At 41.6% G+C, this 14,687-nt stretch overlaps 1 protein-coding gene across 1 annotated transcript in view; it reads left to right on the forward strand.

Annotated features, from left to right (window-relative positions):
* The window catches only part of COL22A1 (collagen type XXII alpha 1 chain), a 316,045-nt gene that overhangs the window by 52,104 nt on the left and 249,254 nt on the right, over nt 1–14,687 (forward strand). The window contains exon 2 of the mRNA XM_058177405.1: nt 5,296–5,464. Within this exon, the coding sequence (XP_058033388.1) occupies nt 5,377–5,464 (88 nt within the window). The 5' untranslated portion in view covers nt 5,296–5,376. The remainder of the gene's footprint in view (nt 1–5,295; nt 5,465–14,687) is intronic.

Consider the following 14,687-nt stretch of genomic DNA (forward strand, 5'->3'; position numbering starts at 1 on the left):
AGATATGTCAGATATATGTCAACATATTTTATATGTTACGAACACCCACTGTTCCACATCCCATCTTACTTTTGATCTATGGCAATCCTTTGTATCTGCATGTATGTATTTATAAACAGACAGATCTTTTTTTTATAGAAAGTTTTTTATTTTTTTAAAAACATACAAACGTAAAAGTATCTTCCATTCAAATTTCAAATACAATGTGCCGGTGTGTGTGTGCATACAATTACCCATCATTAATTTGTTTAATCATCCATTTTGTCGTCCAATTATAATCAAATATTTTGGTTAATCAATCTCTAATGTTCCTTCTGGAACAATATTTTATCTTATTCCTCTATTTTGTCCATCATTTTGAAACAATTATATCGTTCAATAATTTATAACCTATTAAAAAGTATGCCTTTCTTTATCATAATTTCCCTTCCAACCATTGGTAGAATAAGTCCCGTACTTTATAAAATTGCTTGTCTTCCTGTTCTCTAATTTCAAACGTCAGTTTACTCATTTCTGCACAATCCATAATTTTCTTTATAATTTCATCCTGCAATGCAATTTCTCATTTTTCCAATTCTTGCAAATACAATTCTAGCTGCTTTTTATTACATTCACAATCAAATATTTATTTATTTATTTATTTATTTATTTATTTATTTATTTATTTATTTATTTATTTATTTATTTATTTATTTATTTATTTTGTCACAACAATATATATAAGCATCATACAAAAAGATTATATAGTGTATAAACATATATATGAGTAAATATTAGGAGGAATAAGCATATATATATATAGATATATATAAGAAGAAGAAAAAGAAAAACAATAGGACAGGAACGGTAGGCACGTTTGCGCATTTATGCACGCCCTTTATGGTCCTCTTAGGAATGGGGTGAGGTCAATATTAGAAAGTTTTTGGTTAAAGCTTTTAGGATTATGAGAAGAGACCACAGAGTCAGGTAGTGTATTCCAAGTATTAACAACTCTGTTACAGAAGTCATATTTTCTGCAATCTAGACTAAAGTGGTTAACATTAAGTTTAAATCTATTGGTTGCTCTTGTATTATTGCAATTAAAGCTGAAGTAGTCTTTAACAGGAAGGACATTACAATAGATGATTCTATTAGTTAAACTTAGGTCTTGTAGAAGGCGACGGAGTTCCAAGTTTCCTAAGCCTAGGATTTCAAGTCTAGTGGGATAAGGTATTTTGTTGTTTTCAAAGGAATGAAGAACTCTTCTTGTAAAATATTTCTGGACACGTTCAATTGTATTGATGTCAGAAATGTGGTGAGGGTTCCAGACAGGCAAGCTGTATTCAAGAATTGGTCTAGCAAATGTTTTATATGCTCTGGTTAGTAGTGGAAAAAAAGCTACGCAAGATTAGGTTTACAACTCTTAGAGCCTTTTTTCTATGTAGTTGCAGTGGGCTTTGGCACTTAGATCATTTGATATGAAAACTCCAAGGTCTTTAACAGGGTGGGGGTCATCTGTAAGGTAATGTCCATCAAGTATGTACTTAGTGTTTGGGTTCTTTTTTCCAATATGTAAGACTGAGCATTTGCTGGTTGAGATTTGGAGTTGCCAAGTTTTAGACCAAGCGGTTAGTTCTCTACTATAGGTTTCAGGTATAATTCCCAATAAAAAAGACTTATGGTTTAAAATCTATATGTTTCTTTATCATTTTCTCCAACCATGTATGTATTTTAATCCAATATCTTTTAGCTTCCACGCAAGTCCACCACATATGATAGTAGGATCCAAAAATAGTCAGATCTATACATTCATTTATGTCCTGTGGGGGAAACACACTGTTTTGTTTTGTTTTTTTAAAGTCAAGGATGTCCTAGCTATGCTCAGAGAAACAAGAGAATTGCTACTGCATTTCTACATGAAATGTTTCTGCCAGTTCAGCTCAGAAAGAGCTACTGTAAATAGACTCAAGTCTCCACAGAAGAAGACAGAAAAGCCCTGAGGATAATTTCCAGTCTTCTGTCCTCAACAGTCTTCTGTTCTTTTCCCATAATCTTCTCCCTGTGGTCCTTCAACAAAGACTTTTTAAGCTGCTCTTTCAGAACCAGTAACTTTGCAGTTGCTATGTCTGTATATAAAGCCCAACCACATCCGTTGGAAAGGATTGACAATTATTCCCTTTCTTTCGGGGGTGATTATCAAGGAACAAGGTATCCCAGGAGAAAGCCACACAGCTGAAAGTTGTTTCATGTACAAATGCTTTTGTGTGAGGTTCAACTTTTGTTGTTCAGTCGCTAAGTCATATCTGATTCTTCGCGACTCCCTATTGTCTCCTGCAGTTTGCTCAAATTCATGTTCATTGCATCGGTGACCCTGTCTAACCATCTCATCCTCTGCCATCTGCCTTCTCCTTGGGCCTTCCATCTTTCCCAACATCAGGGTCTTTTCCAATATTTTTGCGTGAAGACCGATGCAAAGAATGAGTTAAGCAGCTCTGCTTTCTCTCTATTGCCTGCTAAAGGTAAAGGTTCCCCTCGCACATACGTGCTAGTCGTCCCCGACTCTAGGGGGCGGTGCTCATCTCCGTTTCAAAGCCGAAGAGCCAGCGCTGTCAAAAGACATCTCCGTGGTCACATGGCCAGCATGACTCAACGCCAAAGGTGCACGGAACACTGTTCCCTTCCCACCAAAGGTGGTCCCTATTTTTCTACTTGCATTTTTTACCTGCTTTCAAACTGCTAGGTTGTCAGAAGCTGGGACAAGTCACAGGAGCTCACCCCGTTACGGGCACGAGGGATTCGAACCGCTGAACTGCCGACCTTTTGATCAACAAGCTCAGCATCTTACCCACTAAGCCACCGCGTCCCTTTTTATTGCCTGTTTACTTCCTAATTAATGGAAGTATTAGCATTAATTAAAATACTAATTAATGGATTCCAAGCCTTAAATCCTAAATTAACATAACATAATAACAGAATTGGAAGGGACCTTGGAGGTCTTCTAGTCCAACCCCCTGCCCAGACAGGAAACCCTACACCATTTCAGACAAATGGCTAGCCAACATTTTATTGATTGTTCTAACTGTCAGGAAATTTCTCCTTAGTTCTAATTTGCTTCTCTCCTTGATTAGTTTCCACCCATTGCTTCTTGTTCTACCCTCAGGTGCTTTGGAGAACAGCCCAAACTCCCTCGTCTTTGTGGCAACCCCTGAGATATTGGAACATTGCTATCATGTCTCCCCTAGTTCTCCTTTTCATAAGACTAGACATACCCAGTTCCTGCAACCGTTCTTCATATGTTTTAGCCTCCAGCCCCCTAATCATCTTTGTTGCTCTTCTCTGCACTCTTTCTAGAGTCTCAATATGTTTTTTACATTGTGGCGACCAAATTAATTCCACACCAATATAATAATGATGGTCTTACCGACATAAAATCCTATTCATTAGTACAGAGTTTGTGGGGAGCGGTGTCATAGCTGTTCCATGTTCATCTTGTGTGGGTGATCTTCCTTCCCTCTTTCTTATGCTTCCTTCAAAGGGAGTGTCTCAGAGGTGGCATTCAGCCAGTTTATGCTGGTTCGGGCAAACCTGTAGTGGAAATCACAGATGGGCCCGCCCTGCCCACCCACTCTGGCTCTATACTGTTCTATTTAGGCACGTTTTTGAGGTTGGCCGCATGCGCGGAAGGCACACGCATGAGCAAATTGCAAGCATGGAAGGCCAGGTGCGTGCGTAAAGGTGGCACATGCAAGCGAAGCATCTGCGCATGCGCACAGGCTCACATTTTCGGTGCTGGGTGAACCGGTAGGTAAATTATGTGAATCCCACCTCTGGAGCGTCTGCTTTCTCTCAAGATCTGCAAGGGGAGATCACTAGGAACACAACTTCAAAGTGTTTCCAGAATGAGGCCCCTGGCTATCTTTCCAATAAGTCTCTACAGACCCCTAGTGACTTCTGCCCTGGTTGTTCTCTAAGCAGAATTACTGCTAGACTTCATGATTAAGTCAGGGTCCTGTGTTTTCACATCTCTTTTATCAGATAGCTCCAGTAGAATGTGTCTGCTTTCCATGCAAATCAATTGCTCAACTTGAACGTGGCCGAGGTGTTTCATTTCTCAATGAAATACAGTATACCGAGAGTCCTTCAAAAAAACAGTCAGAGCAAAGAGAAACCAAAGGCAATAATGTACCTTTGGGCAATCATATCTGATATTGGTTCAGTTCTGCAACCCAACAAGACAGACACAGACTTCAGAGGATATTTAGAACTGCAGAAAAAATAGTTGCTACCAACCTGCCTTCCATTGAGGACCTGTATACTGCACGAGTCAAAAAGAGGGCTGTGAAAATATTTACAGACCCCTCACATCCTGGACATAAACTGTTTCAACTCCTACCCTCAAAATGATGCTATAGAGCACTGCACACCAGAACAACTAGACACAAGGACAGTTTTTCCCTGAATGCCATCACTCTGCTAAACAAATAATTCCCTCAACACTGTCAAACTATTCACTAAGGCTTCATTACTATTACTATTAGTCTTCCCACCATTCCTATCCCCCATCTCCTCCCACTTATGACTGTATGATTGCAACTTTGTTGCTTGCATCCTTATGATTTATATTGATATTATTTCCTGATTGCTTATTGTACCTTATGACTATCATTAAGTGTTGTACCTTATGATTCTTGATGAACATATCTTGTCTTTTATGTATACTGAGAACATATGCACCAAGACAAATTCCTTGTGTGTCCAATTACACTTGGCCAATAAAAATTCTATTCTATTCTATTCTATTCTATTCTATTCTATTCTATTCTATTCTATTCGATTCGATTCGATTCGATTCGATTCTATTCGATTCGATTCAATTTGATTCTTATGCACCAAAGACAAATTACTTGTGTGTCAAATCACACTTGGACAATAAAGAATTCTATTCTATTCTATTCTATTCTATTCTGTTCTGTTCTGTTCTGTTCTGTTCTGTTCTGTTCTACTCTACTCTACTCTACTCTACTCTACTCTACTCTACTCTACTCTACTCTACTCTACTCTACTCCATTCCTTTCCTTTCCATTCCATTCCATTCCATTCCATTCCATTCCATTCCATTCCATTATTCTATTCTATTCTATTCTATTCTATTCTATTCTATTCTATTCTATTCTATTCTATTCTATTCTTTCTATTCTATTCTATTCTCCCTATCTTCTTGGTGTTACCCTTTTAAGTGGTGATTTTTTAGTTGAAGAATTTCGTTACATTATTCTCATGTCTCTCTCTCTCTCTCTTTAAATCTCCTTTTCTCAGGCATGGATTTGTAGAAGAATTCCATATACTAAAGAGGAGAATAAAAAAAAAAGTGGTGTTATCTCTGGGAAGTGAGAAGCAATGTCTTTTGTAGGAAGATACTTGATCACTTCCATCTTGATGCTGCTTCTTCTCTGGGGTGGAGAGAAGATTAAAGCTCACAGGGCAGGTAAGTCCCGGTATTATTTGCAAGAAATTTTCATTTAAGATGGTCTTTACTTTTTACTTCTTACAAAAAGTTCTGCAAATTACAGTAGGCAATACAATTGTGATTTGTATTCACCATTTAAGTTTATTTTACGTATAGAGATAGTCCTCAATTTACAACAATTCCTTTAGTGACTGTTCAAACTTACAGTAGCACTGAAAAAAAGTGATTTATGAATGTTTTTTACACTTAGCAACTGTTGCGGCATCCCCATGGTCACATGATCAAAATTCAAATGCTTGGCAACTTTTCCATTCTAATTTCTAAATTCTACAGAGGAATTATTGAGTCTGTCATCTGCACCTCTATAACTGTCTGGTTTGGTTCTGCAGCCCAACAAGACAGACACAGACTTCAGAGGATCATTAGAACTGCAGAAAATACAATGGCTACCAACCTGCCTTCCATCTATATACTGCACGAGTCAAAAAGAGGGCTGTGAAAATATTTACAGATCCCTCACATCCAGGACATAAACTGTTTCAACTCCTACCCTCAAAACGACGCTATAGAGCACTGCACACCAGAAGAACTAGGCACAAGAACAGTTTCTTTCCTAATGCCATCACTCTGCTAAACAAATAATTCCCTCAACACTGTCAAACTGTTTACTAAGTCTGCATTACTATTAATCTTCTCATTGTTCCCATCATCCATTTCCTTCCACTTATGACTGTAACTTTGTTGCTTGTATCCTTATGATTTATATTGATATTGATTGTTTTCCTGATTGCTTATTTGTACCCTTTGACTATCATTAAGTGTTGTACCTTATAATTCTTGATGAACGTATCTTTTCTTTTATGTACACTGAGAGCGTATGCACCAAGACAAATTCCTTGTATGTCCAGTCACACTTGGCCAATAAAAAATTCTATTCTATTCTAACTGGTCCAGGTTTATGATGGTTGCAGTGTCCCAGGGTCATGTGATCCCCTTTTGTGACCTCCTGACAAACAAAGTCAGTGAGGAAGCCAGATTTGCTTACTAACCATGTTTGCCAATTTAACAAGTGCTGTGATTTGCTTAACAACCGTGGCAGGAAAAGTCTCAAAAGGAGGCAAAGCTCACCGAACAACTGTCTCACTTCACAACCGAAACGTTGGGCTCCATTGTGGTTGGAAGTCGAGGACTATCTGTATGGCCTCGGCATTATTTATTGCTCTTGAGCAAAGAGGATATGTTCTGCTTCGACACATCAATTGGAAATATTGGAAAAGCATTGGTTTTTTGTTTTTTCATAGATTTGTTTATTATTATTATTATTATTATTATTATTATTATTATTATTATTATTATTATTATTATTATTATTATTATTATTATTATTATTATTATTATTATTTATTCGATTTTTATACCGCCCTTCTCCTGAAGGACTCAGGGCGGTGTTCAGCCAAAATAAAACAAACAATACAAATATACAATTAAAACCGGAATTAAAAAACTTATTACACCATTGGCCTAAAATTTTAAAACATATTAAACTAAAAACCCATTAAAATTCATAATAAAAATTTAAAAACCCAATAAAAACCCAATAAAATTTAAGCCAGCCCCGTGCGAATAAATAGATGTGTTTTCAATTCGCGGCGAAAGGTCCGAAGGTCAGGTATTTGGCGTAAACCAGGGGGAAGTTCGTTCCAGAGGGTAGGAGCCCCCACAGAGAAAGATCTTCCCCTGGGGGCCGCCAACCGACATTGTTTGGCGGACGGCACCCTGAGAAGTCCCTCTCTATGTGAGCCTACGGGTCGGTGGGAGGCGTGCGGTAACAGTAGGCGGTCCCGTAAGTACCCAGTGTTAGATTCGGGCAATAACGAGGCAGGAGACCAGATGAGTAACAACAGCTCTTTACTATATGGTGAACCCAGCAACCGCAAACGGTAAAAACCCCTCCTTATATACAGCTCAGCTGGAGGCTATCAGCCAATTAGCAACGTGCTATTTCCCGCTCTATTTTCCCTCCAAAACCCTTAAAGATACATTACACTCCTCCCCTCCCAGAAAACTTTTTACCCCTATTTACATAAAATGAATAATTATTTTTCAACGTAGTCACGTAAGCACAGGGCGCCTCCTAACTCTTTCGGACCTCGCAGTTCATTATCTGGGAGTGAGTCGAGCTGGCCGGAGGGACTGTTCGTTCCTCTCAGCTCCTCCTCCAGGCCATCCGGCCTTGGATTACTTGCAGAGTCGTTCCTGCTTTCCTTCGGAGGGACCGGTTGGTGTCGCTGGAACTCAGATAAGTCCTGCGGTTTTCTCGGGTTTGAGTTAGCTGTGGATTCAATCATTGGATAGTCAGGGCCTGTTTCATCTGTTTCTAGACTGGTGGCTATTCTTTTTCTTAACTGGTCCATGTGGCGTTTCCAAACCCGGCCATCCTCTATTTCTGAGATATGATTTGGGCCGGTTGTTTCTAGGATTGTTCCTTTTGCCAGTTTGGGCCTTCACCATAATTGTGTGCCCATACGGAACTCCCTACTGTCAATTCTCTTGTTTTGCCGGTGTTGTTTTGTACCCGTCTGGTGTGTAGTTGGGTTTAACGGTCTAACGGGCATCTAAGCTTTCTCCCCATCAGTAGCTCTGCTGGGCTGCGGCCAGTCGCTACACAAGGGGTTCTGTGTTGTACCGCTAAGAAGGTGTCAATTTTTAATTGCCAATCCCCGGGTCTGATTCTGGACAATGCCTCTTTTGCGCTCCGGTCGAAACGCTCTGCAAGGCCGCTCGCAGGGTGGAAAGGCGCCGAGAGGACATGCGGATGCCCTCCTCCGCCAAGTACCCTCAAAAGGGTCGCCGTGAACTGTGGCCCGTTGTCTGAAACGAGTGTGTCTGGTAACCCGTGTGTTACAAAAGGTGCCGCAGGACTGAAATTACAGCCTCTGCGGTCATGGATTTCATTAGAATGATTTCCAGCCATTTGGAAAATCGTCTACCACCACTAAGAATGTTTGGCCGTGGAAGGGCCGGCAAAATCGATATGGATTCGGGACCATGGGCCCTGGGGTTTCTCCACTCTCGGATTGGGGCCGTTGGTGGTAGTGGTCTGGATTCCTGGCATGCTTGGCATTTCCCAACCCTATCGCTAATCTCCATGTCCATCAAGGGCCACCACACATAGCTCCTGGCTAAACCCTTCATTCTCACGATCCCAGGATGGCCTTCGTGCAGAAGTTCCAGAACTTTTCCATAATTTCTCTGGGACCACCACTCTATCCCCCAGAGCAGACACCCCCTTGCACCGACAATTCCCCGCTTTTTACAAATTCCTAAAACGCTCACCCCGCAGCGGCCATCCTCTTGCACCCAACCCATTACAGTCCTTAATGTAATGTCCTTGTAAGCCGAGCCACCTCCTTGGAAGTGACTGGACCAGACAGTTATAGAGGTGCAAATGACAGACTCAATAATTCCTCTGTAGAACTGAATCAGCAGCTCCTTGGGCAGTTTGAGCTTTCTGAGTTGGCAGAAAGAACATTCTTTGCTGTCCTTTTTTAATGATGTTTTTGATGTTAGCTGTCCATTTGAGATCTTGCGATATGATATAACCTAGAAATTTGAAGGTTTCTACTGTTGATACTGTGTTGTCTAGTATTGTGAGCGCAGAACTGAGCGCAGAATTTCCACTGCTAAGCAAAATAGTTGTTCAGTGAGTTTTGCCGCATTGTACAATTTTTCTTGCCACCATTGCTGTTACGTATTTGAATTTTGGAGGGAACTTTTGGAGGGAAAATGCACGTTGATGATTGGCCGGTGCCTCAGCCTGAATGGTATATAAGGAGGACTGTTCCCCTGTTTCAGTTACTTTACAGTAAAGTAAAGAGCTGTTGTCACAGATAACCTGTCTCCTGCCCCCTCATTTCTCAAACCCAACAGTTGCTAAGTGAATCACTCCGTCGTTTAGTTAATACAACAGTTGCTCAGTGAATCTGACTTCTCCATTGACTTTGCTTGTCAGAAGGTCACAAAAAGTGATCACTTGATCCCAGGGTATTGCAACCATCATAAATATGAGTCAGTTGCCAAGCGTCCAAATTTTGATCATATCCAGCCGTAGGGAAGCTACATTAGTTGTAAATGTGAAAAATTGACACAGGTCACTTTTGTTTTCAGTGCTGTTGTGACTTTGAATGGTCACTAAGCAAATGGTTGTAAGTTGAGGACCATCTGTACTTCAGAAGCAACTTTCCTACCAGGATCTGTTGTGTCTTGCCCGCCCTCAGAGCAGCCGGGGCCTTCTTATCTGCTCCCGAACACGGAGGAATGTATGCCTCCCAGCCCCAGTCCTGGCTCCATGCCCAGACAAACTGCAGAAGAAGGAGCATCTCCCTGCCCCAGCCCTGACTCCATGCCCAGGCAAACGGAGCAGTTAGACCCCTCCCCCTCCTCCACAGCAGGTGAGCCTGAGGAGGTTTACTCTAACAACAGCTGATTGGAGTAATCCTCACATCAGAAGATTGGATAGGCGGAGGCAACAGAAGGAAGGAGGCAGGCCTTAATGAGTGCTGAGTCATGGAGCCACACCCATGACCTATATCTACTTTCTGGCAGTCTCTGTGTCAGGCAAAGTCGAACTTATCTTGCTGAAGTCACTTACTGGTCTCCTGCCTGCTCTGAGGACTTTGCTAGGACTTTGGGCAGAGCTGCAGAGGCAAGCCTGATTCGGATTTCCCTGACCCGGCCGTCAGCGGAGGAGTGGGACACGACAGGATCCACCAAACAAGACTTAGAAGAACCATGTTTAAAGTCTCAAAGGTGCTTTTCAAGAGGCAACTGGACTTTCTGATTATTGTTTTTGGGAAGTCATTTCGCTTCTCATCCAAGAAGCTTCTTCAGCTCTGTTTTAAAGGTTTGTTAATATATATAAATAACCACGACACCGAGCTTGTCGATCAGAAAGGTCGGCAGTTCGGCGGTTCGAATCCCGAGTCTCCTGTGTGAGCAGGGGGTTGGGCTAGATGACCTCCAAGGTCCCTTCCAACTCTGTGACTGTTATTAAACTATATGGGGAGACACTGATCCAGAAGGTAGGCACTGTGACAGAAAACACCAGCTTTCTGGATCAATTTTCCAAAAACACTACACTACTAACCAGAGCGTATAAAACATTTGCTAGACCAATTCTAGAATACAGCTCGCCTGTTTGGAACCCTCACCACATCTCTGACATCAATACAATTGAGCGAGTCCAGAAATTTTTTACAAGATGAGTTCTCCAATCCTCTGAACACAACAAAATACCTTATCCACCAGACTTGAAATCCTAGGCTTAGAAAACCTGGAACTCCGTCGCCTTCGACAAGACCTAAGTTTAACTCACAGAATCATCTATTGTAATGTCCTTCCTGTTAATGACTACTTCAGCTTTAATTGCAATAATACAAGAGCAACCAATAGATTTAAGCTTAATGTGAACCGTTCCAATCTTGATTGCAGAAAATATGACTTCTGTAACAGAATCATCAGTGCTTGGAATACTTTACCTGACTCTGTGGTCTCTTCCCATAATCCTAAAAGCTTTAACCAAAAACTTTCTACTATTGACCTCACCCCATTCCTAAGAGGTCCATAAGGGGCGTGCATAAGCGCACAAACGTGCCTACCGTTCCTGTCCTATTGTTTTTCTTTTCTTCTTCCTATATATATATATATATATGCTTATACCTCCTAATATTTACTCATATATGTGTTTATATACTATATAATCTTTTTTATATGATGTTGTGACAAAATAAATAAATAAAAATAAATAAAATAAAATTCAATTCAGTTCAATTCAAACCTTTATTGTCAGAGTACAACATGTGTACTGAGGTCGGCTGAGTCTCCCTTAGTGTACACACACACACCTCAAACTCAATACAACTCACAGTGAAAAACAGAAAATCCCTCTCCTGGTGCATCCTGCTGACAAACACCCAATCCTATCACACCATGTGAACTTATTGCACGTTGTGCTGGCCCCGCAAGTCCATCGTACTGTGTTGTGGTGGTTATATTTCATTCAGGAGTCTGACAGCCCATAGATAAAAACTGTTCTTCAGCCTCTTTGTGTGGCTGCCTATGCTTCTATATCTCCTTCCCGATGGTAGGAGAGTAAAGAATTGCTGACCAGGGTGTGAGTCGTCCCCGAGGATTGTCCTCACTCTTCTAAGGCAGTGAGTCCTAGCGATGTCATCTACCGGTATCAGGGGATAGCCCACGATGTTTTATGGTGTGCTCACACCACCCTCTGTAATGTTTTTCTATCCACGGCTGTCAAGCCAGCATAAGGTAAAGGGAAAGGTTCCCCTCGCACATATGTGCTAGCCGTTCCCGACTCTAGGGGGCGGTGCTCATCTCCATTTCAAAGCCGAAGAGCCAACACTGTCCGAAGACGTCTCCATGGTCATGTGGCTGGCATGACTCAATGCCAAAGGCGCACGGAACGCTGTTCCCTTCCCACCAAAGGTGGTCCCTATTTTTTCTTCTTGCATTTTTTACGTGCTTTTGAACTGCTAGGTTGGCAGAAGCTGGGACAAGTCATGGGAGCTCACCCAATTACGTGGCACTATTTATTTATTTTATTTATTTATTTATTGTTTTAATTTCTATACCGCCCTTCTCCCAAAGGACTCAGGGCGATTTACAGCCGGATAAAACAACAGATACAAAAATTAAAACAAAAGTTAAAAGACTAATTTAAATTTGGCTGAAAACTGTAAAACTCTAATAAAAAAAACCCGTTAAAAACAATTAGGCCAGTCCTGCACGATGGAATAGAACGTCTTCAACTCACGTCGGAAGGTCCGGAGGTCAGGGAGTTGGCACTAGGGATTCGAACTGCTGAATTGCCGACCTTTCGATCAATGCCTTTAGCCCCTGGGCCACCACATCCCCACTCAAGCTAGCATACCACACCATAAATGCACTGAGTGAGGATGCTTTCTAGTGTGGATTGGTAAAAGGAGGTCATCAGTTGTTTGTTTGTTTGTTTGTTTGTTTGTCGAGTACGTATTAGATAATATATATAAATATAAGCATGGATTGGATACATAAAATAGAAACAACATTAGGGCAGGGACGGTAGGCACGCTGGTACACTTATGCATGCCCTTTACAGACCTCTTAGGAATGGGGTGAGGTCAACAGTAGCCAGTCTAAGGTTAACATTTTGGGGGTTTGCGGATGAAACCACAAAGTCAGGTAGAGCATTCCAAGCATTAACCACTCTGTTGCTGAAGTCATATTTTCTGCAATCGAGTTTGGTGCAGTTTACCTTAAGTTTGTATCTATTATGTGCTCGTGTATTGTTGCGGTTGAAGCCGAAGTAGTCCTTGACAGGTTCCTAGGACACTGCAGTAGATGATTTTATGAGCTACGCTCAGGTCATATCGAAAGCAGCGGCGTAGTTCTAAATTTTCTAAGCCCAGCATTTCAAGTCTGGCGGCATAAGGTGATTTGTTGCGAGCGGAGGAGTGGAGGACTCTTCTTGTGAAATATTTCTGGATATAAATGAAAAATATTTCCATTTTGTTTTGTTTTTTTGGGTTTTTTTTTTTTTTTTGCAAGACTCTGAGGAAGTGGAGTCTCTGTTGGGCCTTTCTGGCCACCTGGGTGGTATTGATTTTCCAGGTGAGATCTTCACTGAGATAGATGCCCAGGAATTTAAAGGCATTTATGGGGTCCAAAGCATTCAGACTTTGCCAAATTGTATAGATGAAACAAAAGCTTTTGGAAGGCAGATGCCATGGTGCCTCTATTCCAGTAGAAATGGAATTCACACCCAGCTAAATTAATGGTCTATTTGTTGAAATACGTACTTCTGAGGACATCGTTTGTAAACCCTTATGACAGCAGCCGCCGCCGCAAACGGATGTCCCTGACCCGCAAATTAGTTGGTCGAGCAACGCGCCTTCCAAGTCTCGGTACTCACAATGGTTCGCGGCTTTCCTCAGTGCTGCCATGTACACACTGATGGACTCGCCCTCTTGCTGCATGCGCTGCCTTAATTCGAACCGTTGAGCGAACTTGGAAGGCGTTGGTGCATAGTGGGCTTTCAAAACAGTCTGCAGAGTTTGCCACGGTACCGCCTGTACGGCGTTGGCTCAAGCGATTCAGCGGTGTCGAAAACCTCGGGACCGCAGTGACTCAGGAAGTACGCCTGCTTCCTGTTGTCCGAGACTCCTTGAGCTCGTTGGCTTCGAGGAAACACTGCGAGCCATGTATGACCCCCATTTTTCTTTGGCTGGGTCGAATGGCGCTGGCGGTGTATAGCTGGACATCGTTGCTAACCGCCCTTATTTTGCTGGGTTCGTTCCTGGTGCTCTTTTGCCTCGAGATCCCACCTTCGTCGCCAGTGTTAGATTCGGGCAATAACGAGGCAGGAGACCAGATGAGTAACAACAGCTCTTTACTATATGGTGAACCCAGCAACCGCAAACGGTAAAAACCCCTCCTTATATACAGTTCAGCTGGAGGCTATCAGCCAATTAGCAACGTGCTATTTCCCGCTCTATTTTCCCTCCAAAACCCTTAAAGATACATTACACCCAGGCCCTAAGCCATGGAGCATTTCATTTCATTTGTCATCAATTCCATTTATCGGAACAAAGTGAAACAGCGTCTCTGCTGCTTTAAAATGGAGAATAACTTCCTACTTCAATGGGCCACTTTTGAAAACATTGTTGAATACAGAGGACCAGATTTAGAAGGGACCTTGGAGATCTTCTAGTCCAGCCCCATACTGTGTGAGATTTAACAAAGAAGCTCAGGTTGGCCTCTTTGTTAAATCATACTAAAACACCAATGTTTGAAAGAAAGAAAAAATATCCAAATTGATTTGATGGATTACATTTGGCAGATCAGATTCTTTCAGTGATGCAGTTCAAAGGGTTGTTTTGAAAAGATGATTGGGTCAAATTGTTTTCAGATCCATTCTGCAGCTTGCCAAATTCTTCTAGAAACTCTTGCTCAAAGTGAGAGCTTCATCAAGGACTTTCACATGAATATCCTAGCTGAACTCTACTGAACATGACAAGACTTGCTTGGAGAAGTATGCATGCAAATACCGTTGTAGCTCTCACATACTAGCTACACAACCCTGCAATTGTTGAAGCATTTTTGGAATGAATAAAATTATAGATTAACAGAGTTGGAAGGGACCTTGTAGGTCATCTAGTCCAACCTACCCCCTGCCCAAGCAAGA

This window comes from Ahaetulla prasina, chromosome 3 (genome assembly GCF_028640845.1).
Source record: "Ahaetulla prasina isolate Xishuangbanna chromosome 3, ASM2864084v1, whole genome shotgun sequence".
Lineage (NCBI taxonomy): Eukaryota > Metazoa > Chordata > Lepidosauria > Squamata > Colubridae > Ahaetulla > Ahaetulla prasina.